The sequence below is a fragment of the Penicillium malachiteum genome (genome assembly GCF_028827825.1).
Source record: "Penicillium malachiteum strain IBT 17515 chromosome Unknown utg000001l:1.0-8184562.0:1.0-8186909.0, whole genome shotgun sequence".
Classification (NCBI taxonomy): Eukaryota; Fungi; Ascomycota; class Eurotiomycetes; order Eurotiales; family Aspergillaceae; genus Penicillium; species Penicillium malachiteum.
This window is the reverse complement of record NW_026643094.1, coordinates 7,603,881-7,618,211: the sequence shown is the minus strand read 5'-3', so window position 1 is coordinate 7,618,211 and position 14,331 is coordinate 7,603,881. Positions and strand designations below refer to the sequence as shown.

The window sequence follows — 14,331 nt, the reverse complement described above, 5'->3', positions numbered from 1 at the left end:
TTTGTGACGTGCACTGGCAATCACTGCTAATCAAATCTACTGGGATTTTGGTCCTCATCTTCTGGGCAACAACATGCACCTTGTCCACGGGCAGTATCTAGACGGCAAGGTTATGGATGGTTTATTCTCTGGTTGACCAACCTTTCGTCTCAATGTATGAGTGACGTTGCTTTCGGCCTTTCTAAAGGCCTCATCATCACTTCCAAGGTTGTGGTCGTCGCCATACAACTGCCTCCAATGCCCCACTTGCTTTTCTTTCCCGACGGGAATGAGTTAAGATCAATAGTCTACCGGAATTCCATGTGGTTTGACTTATCGGTTAGATAACTTGATGGATCTCTTTGAAAATACAGCTTTTACTTCAATGCTGATTTTTTCGGCAAAAGTCAATGTGTTTCTTTCGATAAAGCCTGAAAGTGCTTGAGAGAATCCTTGAAGTTATAGATGTTGGGGACTGATAAGCCGATAAACACCCTTTATCATCATGTGACTCTCACGATAAGCACCGCCTTCGCCGTAATCGGCATAGGGCGGGGCCACTCATGGTTTTGCAAAAAAAGTTGAAGAGTCATCGCGGGGTTTCTCTTTTGCTCAAGCCAAAAACTTGAGAGGCCCAATCCTCCCTTCCTTAAGGAGGGTATACACTCAATTCGTCTCATCGGGAGAAGTATTCCTTCACCATGACTTCCACCGATTCCTACATTGCCATCCCGGGCTCAGTGGCGTTCTCCCACTCCCGTGGCCAGGCGGTTGCTGCTAGCTTGGGTGTGAAGGAGGTTCGGGCCCAGTGGGTTCACTACGTCCACACCTCCCAGCCTTTGAATGATGCGCAGCGTGTTGTTCTCGAGCAGCTGTTGCAGTACGGCGACATCACCGATATCCCTCCGACCTTCAATGCCACCGACGGCCAGTTTGATACCTACTACATTTTCCCCCGGACCGGAACCATTTCGCCATGGAGCTCTCAGGCTACCGGTATTTCCCACGTCTGTGGCCTCCGTCAGTCTGTCAAGCGTATTGAGCGCGGTATGAAGATCTCTTGCCTTCGGGACGGAGCTCAGGACTACAAGCCCAACTACCAAGACCTTCTGCATGATCGCATGACCCAGATTATCAGCGAAGAGGAGCCCGACCTCCAATTGATGTTCTCCGAACACGCGACTCTTCCCCTTAAGACCATCTCTTTGCAGGGTGGTGATAAGACTCCTAAGCAAGTTCTCCAGGAGGCCAACAAAGAATTGGGTCTCGCTTTGGATGAGTCTGAAATTGACTACTTGGCGGAGGCTTATGGACCTAATGGTGCCATTAACCGTGACCCAACGGACGTTGAGCTTTTCATGTTCGCTCAGGTCAACTCCGAGCACTGTCGCCACAAGCAGTTCAATGCCTCGTGGGTCATCGATGGTAAGCCGATGCCCAACAGTCTTTTTGCTATGATCCGCAACACACACAAGAAGCACCCCGAATACACAGTTAGTGCCTACAGTGATAACTCTGCTGTTCTGGAGGGCTCTGAGGGCGCTTTCTGGGCTCCAGACCCCACTACTGGCGAGTGGACGCACACCAAGGAAGTTGTTCACTTCTTGGCCAAGGTTGAAACTCACAACCACCCCACTGCTGTTTCTCCTTACCCTGGTGCCGCTACCGGTGCTGGTGGAGAGATCCGTGATGAAGGTGCTACTGGTCGCGGCTCGCGCCCCAAGGCTGGTCTTTCCGGCTTCTGTGTTTCTGATCTTTTGATTCCCGGTTTTCGCCAACCCTGGGAACTCGATGTTGGCAAGCCCAACCACATTGCTAGCAGTTTCGATATCATGCAGGAGGCTCCTATTGGAAGTGCTGCTTACAACAACGAGTTTGGTCGTCCTTGCACCGGTGGTTATTTCCGTACACTCCTCACTGAGATCGATGTCGGAAATGGCCAGAAGGAACTGCGCGGTTACCACAAGCCCATCATGATTGCTGGTGGTGTCGGTACTGTTCGCCCTCAACATGCCCTGAAGAACCCCGATATTGTTAAGCCTGGCTCTTTCCTTGTTGTCCTCGGTGGCCCTGCTATGCTTATTGGTCTTGGTGGTGGTGCTGCCTCCAGTATCGCCTCTGGTGAAGGTTCCGCAGACCTTGACTTTGCCAGTGTCCAGAGAGGTAACGCCGAGGTTCAGCGACGAGCTCAGGAAGTCATCAATGCCTGTGTCGCAATGGGCAACAACAACCCCATCAAGTTTATTCACGATGTTGGTGCTGGTGGTCTGTCCAACGCTCTTCCCGAACTGATCCACGATTCCGGCCTTGGTGCCAAGTTCGAGCTTCGTGAGGTTGACAGCGCCGACAAGGGCATGAGCCCTATGCAGATCTGGTGCTGTGAGGCTCAAGAGCGTTACGTCCTTGCTGTCGGAGAAGAGAGCATGAACAAGTTTACCGCCATCGCCCAGCGTGAGCGCTGCGGTTTCTCCGTCGTTGGTCGCGGAGGCGGCACCTCCGAGGAGGAGAAGAGACTGATTCTCCTTGACCGGGATTCCAAGGAATACCCATCTCCCATTGATCTCCCCTTGTCTGTTCTGTTCGGCAAGCCGCCGCGCATGACCAGAACCGTGGACTCCCGCAAGCTGACTCTGCCTGCTGTTGATTCCAGCCTGGCCAAATACCTGCCTTCCCTTTCCACCAAGGTTGAGCTTGTTAACGAAGCCGTTAACCGAGTCCTCTCCCTGCCTGCGGTCGGTTCCAAGTCATTCTTGATTACCATTGGTGACCGTACTGTTGGTGGTCTTACTGCCCGTGATCAAATGGTTGGACCTTGGCAAACCCCCGTCTCTGATGTCTCTGTCACTGCCACATCTTTGCTCCAGGGTGTCAAGTCTGGTGAGGCTATGGCCATGGGTGAGAAGCCTACTCTGGCTCTGATCTCTCCTGCTGCTTCGGCTCGTATGGCCGTTGCCGAGGCTCTGATGAACCTTACCGCTGCTGATCTGGTTGACCGTCTCAGCCAAGTCAAGCTTTCGGCCAACTGGATGTCTGCCAGCAGCCACCCTGGTGAAGGCGCTGCCATTTACGAGGCTGTTGAGGCCATTGGTCTGGAACTGTGCCCCAAGCTTGGTATCAGTATTCCTGTTGGAAAGGACTCCATGTCCATGAAGATGAAGTGGAAGGACGAGGCCTCAAACGAGGCCAAGGAGGTTACTGCCCCCATGTCGCTCGTCATTTCCTCCTTCGCGCCTGTTGGAGATTACCGCAAGACTTGGACTCCCGCTCTTCGCAGCTTCGAGGAAGTCGGTGAGACTGTCCTTATGTTTGTTGATCTCGCTTTCGGTCGCAAGGCCCTGGGTGGTTCTGCTCTTGCTCAGGTCTTCAACGAGGTCGGTTCTGAGTGCCCTGATATCCGCAATGTTGATATCTTCCGTGACTACTTCGATGCTACCCAGCAGCTCCAGGAGTCTGGCATCGTGCTGGCCTACCACGACCGTTCCGATGGTGGTCTGCTGACCACTCTCGCTGAGATGATGTTCGCTGGTCGCTGTGGTGTTGAGATCATGACTGACAACATCGCTGCATCCTTCCACACTCCCGATGTTGTTGAGGCTCTCTTCAACGAGGAACTCGGTGCCGTTTTCCAGGTTCGCAAGGAGCATGAGATTCAGTTCCGCTCTTGCTTCGCTACCTGCGGACCTCCTGCCGGCCTGATCCACAAGATTGGTCGTGTTTCTGAGAAGAAGAAGCAGGATCTTGTTGTCTACCACAAGGCCTCGCTAATCTACCGTAACACCCGTGCCAACTTGCAGCAGACCTGGGCCAAGACCTCCTACCACATGCAGAAGATCCGTGACAATGCCGAGTGCGCAGAGCAGGAGTTTGAGAACATCCTGGACAATGCCAACCCTGGTCTGTCTTGGAACGCCACCTTCGACCCCAAGGACCGTGGTCTGCCTATCATGACCAGCCTGTCCCAGTACTCACCCTTCAGCAACAAGCCTCGTGTTGCCATTCTGCGTGAGCAAGGTGTCAACAGTCAGGCTGAGATGGCTTTTGCCTTCAACACCGCCGGATTCGCTGCTGTCGATGTTCACATGACCGACATTATCTCTGGTCGTGTCTCTTTGGCCAGCTTCGCCGGTCTTGCCGCCTGTGGTGGTTTCTCCTACGGTGATGTTCTGGGTGCCGGTCAAGGATGGGCTAAGTCTGTCCTGCTACACGACAACTCTCGCAAGGAATTCCAGGCCTTCTTCGAGCGCCCCGATACCTTCGCTCTGGGTGTCTGCAACGGTTGTCAGTTCCTGTCTCGTGTTAAGGAGCTTATCCCTGGTGCTCGTAACTGGCCCAGCTTTGAGCGCAACACCAGTGAGCAGTACGAGGGCCGTGTATGCATGGTTCGCATCTCCGACCCTGATCCTTCTCGCCCCAGCGTTTTCTTCCACGGCATGGACGGTTCCTCATTTCCCATTGCTGTCGCTCACGGTGAGGGTCGTGCCTCGTTCGCTGGTACCCCTGGTACCTCTGCGACTGACTTTGTCCGTGAGGGTCTTGCGCCTGTTCGTTACGTTGACAACGCTACTCTCAAGCCTACTGCTCGTTATCCCTTCAACCCCAACGGCAGTCCCGAGGGTATTGCCGGTGTGCGCAGCCCTGACGGTCGTGTCCTGGCTATCATGCCCCACCCTGAGCGTACTGTCATGAACGGCATTGCCAGCTGGTTGCCTCCTAATGCTGAGCAGTGGGGAGAGATTGGTCCTTGGGGACGTATCTTCTTCAGTGCCAGACGCTGGGTTGGTTAAATATTCCAAAGCTACTTTGGAACATTGTTTCTTTTCCTTTCGAAATTCTGGCATTATGCTATGTTTCGTTTGTTTATACTTTTTTTTTCTTGGTTACGGCAATTTGGAGTGGAACGGTTTTTGAAAAAGCATTTACGAGATACAAATCACTTGAAATGAGATATGACTAGCAATGCTAGTCTTCTATATGGAAGATAGTCAAGATATACCAAACTTTATAACAAAAATTTACTCAAGTTTCAAATAATCTGCCCATTCTTCCGAATAATAGTAACCATTAGCACTAGCACTCAGCTCTAGTCATGCCTTCAATCAATTTTCCGACGATGAACTACCACTCATTATACTCGCTATAAAGCTAATAACTTGGGTCTTGAAATCTGGAGCAGTGAAATGCTTAGCCTGTCAAATTTGATTGCTGTCATCAAAGCTAATGCAATTTTTAAACTTAAAATCATAAAGTCATGAGCGTCTCCTACTCGGAGAATAGCGAAATCCAAAAATGTCCATCGATGCACGATTTCAAATGCCATGATGAGTTCAGCTCTTCCTCCACTCCAACCTCTCTGCCAAAATATTCCAACTAGGAAGTCCTTCTGCGCGAGCAACACTCTTCAAGCCATCCGCGACAAAACCAACCAAGTGGTCAAACTGACCCTTCAGGTTTCGTATGCGAAGATCATACGGGGACTCTCTGAAAGAGATCGTCAATGTCTGTTCATGATCTAAGACATCATCTTCATTATTGTCCGAATCGCTATCAAGCTCGTCAACTGGCTGTGAGTGTCGTCTTGATGAACTTGGAACAAAGCGGGAATCAGAAATTCCATCCTCCAGCGCAGCGAGCTCGAATGCATGAGCAGCCTGTAAGTCTGCAAAATAAATGCAAAGGTCTAAGATGTTGATAATGACCTCATGGATTGGAGATAGATTTTTGGAAAGGAGACACTGGTCTTCTAGTGAAGACAAGTATGATTGATGCGCGGTGATCATAGCATCGACGTCTTTGGCATGTGAGAGTGTAGAGCGGAGTGATTCGTTCGCGGTTGAAATGACAAGGTAGGTGAGATGTGAGTAGAGGATATCGAGGAACCATAGAAGGTGGTGGTGGAGACCATGAACGAGGCTGTGCTCTGTATGATCCTTGGGTATACGTGCGTCCCGTATGCGCTGTCTGACGAGTGCATATTTAGCACGCCGTATCTGCATGAGGAAAGTAGCGATACGCTGGAATGAATGAATGGCATCATCAGTAATGATGTTGGCCACAGGCCATGGGAGAACGTAGTCAATTGATATTGACTCAAGGGACCGAACAGATCGGTTTTGGTTCTGTGGATCGCGTTGTGAAGATCCTTCGGATCGAACCACTAGCCTTGATGGATCAATTTCAGGCAGAACGCTGAAAGCTGTTCTTGCTGATTCAGTGAGCAAGAACTTATCATCCCACGCGCGGCCACGGTCCATTAGTTCAAAAATCTTGCTGTCAATCGTTCCCAGTATGCTCAAGTCTTTGCCAAGATAGACAAGTTCCAGGGCATCTAGAGAGCTCAACAGACCACATTGTTCGTCTAGCTCTGACCGTAGTATGCCTGCACTGACAGAATGGTTTGCATTGACTATTTTATCGAATGTGGAGTCCACCAGTGCAGAAAATGGAAGGCAGGATAGGGATGAATCAGAAGATTTGAGATCGTTGAATATGGCCTCTGGTTGTTCAGATGGTTCAGAATCCTCTGGGAGAGCATTCAAATGACGTAGAAAGACCATGTTCTTTCCTGTGGTGAAGACTTTGTTGACGGCAGGTTCCAGGAAGTTGGGGATATTTTGTCGTTGAAATCCCTCATCCAACACATACCAGTCATGCCATAGAAGTCGCAAATCCCCGTTCATTGAATTCACTCTCACAAAAAAGGCACTGTCCAAGGGGTCGACCTGCCCAGTCTCCATCCATAGTTGGATAGAGCGAGTGTAGGTCTTGAAGCACGAGAAGAAGAGCGTGGCAAGCATCTTCGATGTGTTATCGTCACCTAGAGCCTCTAGTGTGCAGACTGTGTCGAATAGCAAATCGAGACACAGCATGGGCTGCGAGCTATTTTGACTCGCTTTGAGAATGAGTTCTGCCAGTAAATCTAAATGATGGGAACGAATTCGAGTATCGTGCAACAACTGAAGAAGGCTGACTGTGGATCCAGGAGAAAGGTATTGACATTGAGTTCGGGAAAGGAATCCGTCAAATTCAAGTAATAGAGCCTCGAGACCTCGGCTGAAGGTCTGCATATAGGGGATCGTCTGTGGGAGGCTGGCAAACTGTCGGACAGTATCTAACTTAGACCCAATCTGAGTGAAACCATGTAGTAGTGATGAAAGGGCTTCGGTGGATGAATGTGCAAGGTTATATCTGCGATCCACCACGATATCACCTTCGAGGCGCCAGAATATGGAGGTCGGCAGACCTTGTAGCATGAAGATAACTTCTCTGGCTAGCTGCAATTCAGTTATAGCTCTGGAATTCTCTTCTATCCGTCGGGTTACCAGAGCATGATTTCCTGGTTTCCAGAACTGGACGCTTTCTATAGAATTCATTAATTCTCGGTCTTCTCCCGGTACGAAGACTTCATCTGGAATGATGTAGTCCTCTTCCGGGATCTCGGGTGTACGAGGTATAATTCGATGATGCGATTCTATGCTGGAGACAGATGCAAATTCATCATCGGAGGAATCTGCAGCAAAATCGACTTTCTCCCAGATATCTTCGTCACCGAAAGGCCCGCCTATGCCCTTCAAGTCGGACCATGCCAATGATTCTGGAGCAGGTGCCTGAGTTGGCTTTGAAAGATTGTCCACCTTGGATAAAAGAGCTGGACGATCAGAGAGTTGTAAAAGCAAGCTCAGGATCTCTGGTGACCATGATTTGCGGTGATCCTCCAATTCAAGGAGACGATCATGCAGAGCCTCTGCCAGTTCATCTCGATTGACAACCTGAAATTTCTCCCGCAGGCCATTCAACTGACGAGTCACAGCAAATTGATCCGTCAAGCCATGTACACCGGGGCGCAGAGCTCCTTCTACACGTCGCTTCAGATGTGCGACGCGTGCAGTGTCCTAATACGGGTAATGAGCGCCAAGTATCTCACCAATAGATGGAAAAACAAAAAACACATAAATTACACAACTCACCCTTTGATCGGCGGGGATTCTTGCAATGGTGGTAATCAGCTCATCAGTCAGGGAACTCAAGGCTGCGAGAGCCATGATTAGACCCTTTAACCCTGAATTTGAACCGTGAATGAACAATCCTCTAAATTGATGTGGTTAAAAGCAACTTTGAAGAAGTAAAAGTGGAGTAGATAAGAATAACCAGTGGACTACGGAGTAGAGCCAACTGGATGACGCGGCGAGCGCCCAGACTCAATGGAGTAAAGTGGCTCCGGAGTCCATCAACTGTTCCCTTTAAGCTTCTTTTCCTCCCCCTTTCACATCTAATTATTTGCAACCCCTAAATCGCTTTCCAACATGGCGATTGCACGCCCCATTCGAATGCTGGGCGCAGTATGTATTCTACTTACTCTATTTCTCATCTTCAATATGCGCTCGGCGCCTCAAAAACCATCCACAAAATTAGTGAACGGCATGACTCGGGATCCCCTTCTAGACCGTGCGTCTCTTGCCACTCTATCAGAGTCAACTTTCCAACACCCAACACATGTACTGATATTAGGATATAGCGACGGGTGAACCGGAAGGAGTTTTATGGCGAGCAGACGAACATGATTATTCCCCCGATAGCGAAAAGCCAGCGCGCACCAATGCCGCCCTGATCTCGCTGGTGCGCAATGAGGAGCTTCACGACTTGCTTAACACCATGCACGACCTCGAGCGCACTTGGAACGGCAAATTCAACTACCCCTATATTTTCTTCAACGACGTTCCCTTCACCGAAGACTTCAAGCAGAAGACTCAAGCTGCCACCAAGGCCAAGTGTCAATACGGTTCGTCGTATAATGCGTTTCCAGTCTTCCGCATTTTCCCCACCTTATCTCCTCTACTCCGATATTAGAATACATCTAACTTATTTGGGCTCACAGAATTGGTCCCTAAGGAGCACTGGGAAGTTCCTAGCTGGATTAGTATGGATCTTTTCGAGGAATCCGCCAAGAAGTTGGAGGAGGAGAACATCCAATACGCATCCAAGGTCTCCTATCACCAGATGTGCCGCTGGAACAGTGGCATGTTCTACAAGCACCCCGCCCTCGAGAAATTGCGTTACTACTGGCGTATTGAACCCAAGGTCAAGTTCTTCTGCGATGTCGACTACGATGTGTTCCGATACATGGAGGACCGTAACAAGACCTACGGCTTTACCATCAACCTATACGACGCGCCTCAGACTATCCGTACTCTCTGGCCTACAACCAAGGAGTTTTTGGCCGCCAACCCCACTTACCTGAGCGAGAACAACATGATGGACTGGATTACCGAAGACAAGATTCGCCCCGAGCACAATGAGATCGCTAACGGTTACTCGACCTGCCATTTCTGGTCCAACTTCGAGATCGGTGACCTGGACTTCTTCCGCGGTGACAAGTACGAGTCTTACTTCCAGTATCTGGATCGTGCCGGTGGTTTCTTCTACGAGCGATGGGGCGATGCGCCAGTTCACTCTCTGGGTGTTGGTTTGTTCGCCGACGCTGACAAGGTGCACTGGTATGTTTAATCTCGTTCTTGTTGTCCCGCCTGATACATACTAACGTTTTCCCCCTGAAGGTTCCGCGATATTGGATACAACCACATTCCTTACTTCAACTGCCCCAACTCACCCAAGTGTTCCGGTTGCCAAACCGCCCATTCCTACGCTGGTGCGGACTGGCTCTCGCAGGAAGACTGCCGCCCGTCATACTTTAAGTATGTCGGAACTCACTAAGTGATGGACTATGAACGGCAATATCCGTTTCAGACCCGTCATCTCATGACTTGTTGAACTTCGCATTTCCCCTTTGCATTCCCGATGAGTAGATCACCCGACACTCGATGGTTTTGGCTTCCGGCGTTTTGAGCGGACACATACCTACTGATGAACTCTTGTGCCCAATTTTCTGTTTGTTTTTCTTTTCTTTCTGGGGGTTCATTTTTGATTATTTCTTGAGGCTTTGCTCACTTTCATAAAATATGTCCCTGGTTGTGGATGCTTGCTCCTTTGGGTACTGAAGCAGCCTCGTCTTCTCTGTACTTATATTGATTGCACATTGCCAAATTTCCTTGGATGTGATTGTCTTCTATATATGCGAGCTTTATGGTCTTCTCTAAGATCATCTTCGGTTGTTTCAAGTTTTTCCTGTCTGGAAGATGTTTTTCTGAAGAATATCGAAATAGACTCTTTTTTTGCTTGAATCATACATATGTATAGCTTGAGTGACCTGATGGAACGTCATTTTATACAGATCATGATGATCCGAGTCAGAACCGGAAACGGTATGAACATTTGAATAGATCTTCAAGTTGTCACATCCCAGTAGTTTACGCGAGCTACAAAGTCATTATGAAGAAGCAAGGCTATCATGAACAAGAGAAGATGAATTAAGCACCAATTCAGGTACACAAGACCCTTTCCAAACAGCACTAACAACACAGGAGATCTCTAAAGTATGTATACAGCTTTCAATCTTCTACCCGGTCAGCGCCCCAGCCAACGCGAACGGATGCGCATGATCACAGCCATCGGTGACGGATGGAGAGAGAGATTTCGGGTACGGTACGGAGTATGAAGAAAAAGCGATGAGGCGCGGGGGTGGTTTGGTGTAAGAACACAAAATGGAAGAATTTCAAGACGCTAATTTACTCCTCCTGGGGGTAGAGCTCTTCCCGGAGAGCAACGCCCAACTCCTGGCGCAGACCCTCAAGAGCCTCGAGGTATTGCTTGTACTGGTCCTGGGTCTCGACCTTAGCCTTGATACCTATTGAACGAGTTAGTTATGACTCTGGTCTTGATCGTCAAAGTTGATTTTTGAGAAATGCAATAATATCTTTATCATTGTGTTTCGCCTTGGGGAGTGCGCATACCCTCGAAAACACGGACGGCGGTGGGGAAGTCGTTAACACGGCGGGCGGCCTTCAGGGCCGCGGTGAGGACCTCAACGGAGGGGACGAGATCGTAAGCGAAGCAGTTGTTCAGGTTGCGCTGAGTGAAACAGTTAGAGTCAATTATTGATTTTTGCTTTGGGTGGTGAGATATTCATGGATGGGGATTGGTGATCGGGCAAGATCGGCGAACAGATATCGCATCAGTTCTTGGGGGTCTAAGATAGATTAATGCCTTACCTGAAGCTCGAAAACATCCTGGACACCGTCGAACTCCTTCTCGAATCTGCGATTGAGTTGTTCAGTCAGTATGGGAAGGAACAATATTCTTCAATTCGACATATAATAGCACCGATACGAGACTCGAGCAAGACGTGTGGGCGCAGTGCCGAGACCTCGTTTCCCCCTCTTCCTATGGGTTCCGCCGCCTTCAATGGCAAGCAATAGAGATCGTACCGGGCGGAGAACTCCTCGTATGTCTCATCCTCGTGACCGGAGAGGAGCTTGGAGGTGGTGCCGAAGCTGCGGGCGCGAGCGGCCAGAATGACTGGGGTCTGCACTCGGGAGCGGACAATAGGAGCTCGGACGAAGCTGGCAGGGCGGACGGCGCGGGTGGCGACACGGAAGATGGAAAGAGACGACATGTCGGGTCTGTAGGTTGGGACCGAAGTCAATTGACAGGGAAGGTGGTGAGGGGAGAGTGGATGTAGACGGGGAAGGGAGGAGGACGAAGTTGTCGTGTACCCGGCTGGATTTTGCGGGTGGTGTGGTGTCGGTGCCTGAGGCTATAATGCTGAGTCATCGCCGATATGGCCCGGGGCTGATTGATCTCAAACACTCATATGTGATTGGTGGAGCCGTAGATGGCAGCTCCCGAGTGCATTAATTGATGTCATCTCTATATGCATCAAGAGTGGTATAAATTCGGATCATGATGGAATTGGCTCTTTAACCAGTTCAAGTGAGTGAACGTTTTGGAAGCTGCAGTAACAGAATCGCTAATACTAGGACTTTGTACATTTGAAACTTGAATCAAATCATATCGTCCAACCGGAACCACCCTACTAGTAATCAATTCGAGTATGGCCATAGAACAGATGGATCACTCAATTGTTCCCAAAGTTGCATTGATTCAGCTTAAATGACATTCAATTTCCGAGTTTGGAAGATAGCATATTGTGCTATATAACAATTTGAAAGATACAATGTGTTCATATTCAAGTCTCCTGCTGTCATTTCCTCTGGTCTCGACTTGAAATTTCGCATCATCATTGCATGCATCAATCTGATCTGACTCATGTATCAATTTTGGCATAACACACAGGCTCCAGCTTCCAGATGTCCCCAGGTCATACTACCGGACTAGAAATAGAACAACTTCAGCTGAATGTCCTTTGCAACCACCTCTCCCCCTTTATTCGACATTGACAATGTTAGATTTTGGCCAGACAACTTTCCTTTGAACCTGTATAGTTTAACACTTTATTAGTCAATATTAAGTCCAATAGGAGTTGGGTATTCACCAGTAATAACTAATATCTTTCTCAGATGGAGCGGAAAGTAATTCCAGCTCTTTTTCACCCGAACTGTTCACGACGATATTGCTAACAGTTCCATGATGGTTGAAGTGGGCCTTGGCTTTTCCACTAGCATCCTTGGTCCACTGAAGTATCACAACCACTTTGTCCCCATTCTGGACGTTATCACGGAAGACGACGTTGATTAGCTCTTCGGAAGCGTAAGGAGAGTATGTGACTTTGCCAACGTAAATGAGCATTTTGCCTGTTTTCTGAGGTAGTTTTGAGTTGATTCAAGTCTTAGTGAAAAGATAATGTTCAAGTGCTTTTTGGTGTTAGTTGCTGGACATATGCCTTTTTATAAGCAAACCCTTGCCTGTTTGACTGGCAGCGAGTGCTAGTATCCCAGATGGTCTAAGCATAGTCAACCAATACTACCTAAGTAAGTTCAGATGTTGACTAGTAGCCCTGATCTGTAGTACGGGAAGTGAAGTTTGAAATTCACAATGTCAATTGATGCACATGTGATTAGATGAAAATTTTATTTTGCTGGTAATAATTATCTCGTCTGTGTCTATTCCGAAGCTCCTGTGAATCCGGGATTGGTTTTATTCTATTACTGGCTGCGTCCTTCCCATGGAAGCCACCTGGCTAAAAAGAGACATATCAAATATTGTGATACCAGCATTTCATCTTGAACCCAATCTCGCAATCTGGAAGGACTCGGATCAAAAGTGTTGCAGTCCAAGTGATTGCTTGCAGCGAACTTCTTGTATTCCCTTAGTCTCTGACGCCTCTATGTTGCCATCGATCATTGATTGTCCTAATTTAGCATAAACATTTGAAAACGTACACATGTCACCGAGTATATTAGTATGATATGAAAGTATAGACCACTTGGGCACTATGCTTAAAGAATCATGGTGCATTCAGATATAGAATAGTAGCACCATATTATATTACCACTACTAGTATTAGGATAAAGCTATTTGGATGTCACCAGCATTTTGAATATTCAATTTACAACCAGTGGCACCAAACGGTGATTTTACACATTCGGTTTGCTTTTCAAGGTTTTAATTTGAATGCGGGGGAGTTCCAAGTTTTAGAGAAGTTTGCGCTACACATAAATGATCAGCAGATTGATAGTTATAGTATGTATCATAGGGTAGTCTATTTATTCTTAATATTAGTAGCTCACGTGCCTAGTTTACCTGCTTCGTCCCGAGTTGCTGCATGTCATGATATGCCAGAAAAGACTCAGACCGAATACGAGTCAAACTTGAACCAGCTTGAGATATGCATACTACGACTACCTAACTCAGCTCAGGCCCTGCCTTCAAAAAAAGAAAGAAAAAAAAAGGACTACACATAAATCGATGGATCTGTTGTTTAAAAAGGGAATTCTGACCTGGAACTCTTCAAAATCTTCTTGAATATCATATTTTGGGACTAATTTGGACGAATAAATAGTTTCAAGTCTCTTCTCAAACATTTGCATAGTTACTCATACTAGTAGCACTAGCTTAGCTAGTGTCGACTCCACATAAATCTCATTATGCAATATTTTTTTCTCCTACCCATCATTCAAATGCCCAGGTGTTACATGGTCAAGCCTGGTCCAACTATTCAGAGCTACTTCAAATCTCAAGCTTCAGCACCTGGGATATCACACACCTTTTATAAAGTGCACCAGTTGACGTGTATCATGTTAAGCCCTATGCGAGAATTGTGTGCAGATCAATCAATCAGAGTCTAATACTGATTGGGACTAGTTTGCAGAGAAAGATGCGAGCTGCATCAAAATACACTGGGCATTGTCCATGATATTTTGATGAGCAAGTTGATTAAAAATGGTACAGTGATGATCTATGACCATAGATCCTCCCTTTTATACCCTTTCTGAGCCCTAGAATCCGGGGCAGATCCAGTTCCAAGGTTCCAAGGTTAGAAATTGGTGGAGCTCAAGTGGA

General features: G+C 48.1%; 5 protein-coding genes across 5 annotated transcripts; 2 read left to right on the top strand and 3 right to left on the bottom strand.

The window, feature by feature from the left end:
* Positions 1-680: 680 nt before the first annotated feature.
* N7483_002807 (phosphoribosylformylglycinamidine synthase) lies at positions 681-4,763 on the top strand (the record flags this gene model as incomplete). Its single annotated transcript, XM_057086244.1, has 1 exon — positions 681-4,763. The coding sequence occupies one exon, from the start codon at positions 681-683 to the stop codon at positions 4,761-4,763; it is 4,083 nt and encodes a 1,360-aa protein (XP_056952393.1).
* Positions 4,764-5,303: 540 nt separating this feature from the next.
* N7483_002806 (uncharacterized protein) lies at positions 5,304-8,018 on the bottom strand (the record flags this gene model as incomplete). The annotated part of the gene is made up of 2 exons (XM_057086243.1): positions 5,304-7,868; positions 7,944-8,018. The coding sequence occupies 2 exons, from the start codon at positions 8,016-8,018 to the stop codon at positions 5,304-5,306; spliced, it is 2,640 nt and encodes an 879-aa protein (XP_056952392.1).
* A 261-nt stretch (positions 8,019-8,279) lies between these two features.
* N7483_002805 (glycosyltransferase family 15 protein) lies at positions 8,280-9,687 on the top strand (the record flags this gene model as incomplete). Its single annotated transcript, XM_057086242.1, has 4 exons — positions 8,280-8,421; positions 8,492-8,755; positions 8,852-9,470; positions 9,531-9,687. 4 exons carry the CDS (start codon positions 8,280-8,282, stop codon positions 9,685-9,687), a joined length of 1,182 nt encoding a protein of 393 aa, XP_056952391.1.
* A 911-nt stretch (positions 9,688-10,598) lies between these two features.
* N7483_002804 (cytochrome c oxidase subunit VI) lies at positions 10,599-11,485 on the bottom strand (the record flags this gene model as incomplete). The annotated part of the gene is made up of 4 exons (XM_057086241.1): positions 10,599-10,717; positions 10,824-10,941; positions 11,082-11,127; positions 11,298-11,485. 4 exons carry the CDS (start codon positions 11,483-11,485, stop codon positions 10,599-10,601), a joined length of 471 nt encoding a protein of 156 aa, XP_056952390.1.
* Positions 11,486-12,360: 875 nt separating this feature from the next.
* On the bottom strand, positions 12,361-12,618 carry N7483_002803 (uncharacterized protein; the record flags this gene model as incomplete). Its single annotated transcript, XM_057086240.1, has 1 exon — positions 12,361-12,618. One exon carries the CDS (start codon positions 12,616-12,618, stop codon positions 12,361-12,363), a length of 258 nt encoding a protein of 85 aa, XP_056952389.1.
* Between the last annotated feature and the right edge of the window lie 1,713 nt (positions 12,619-14,331).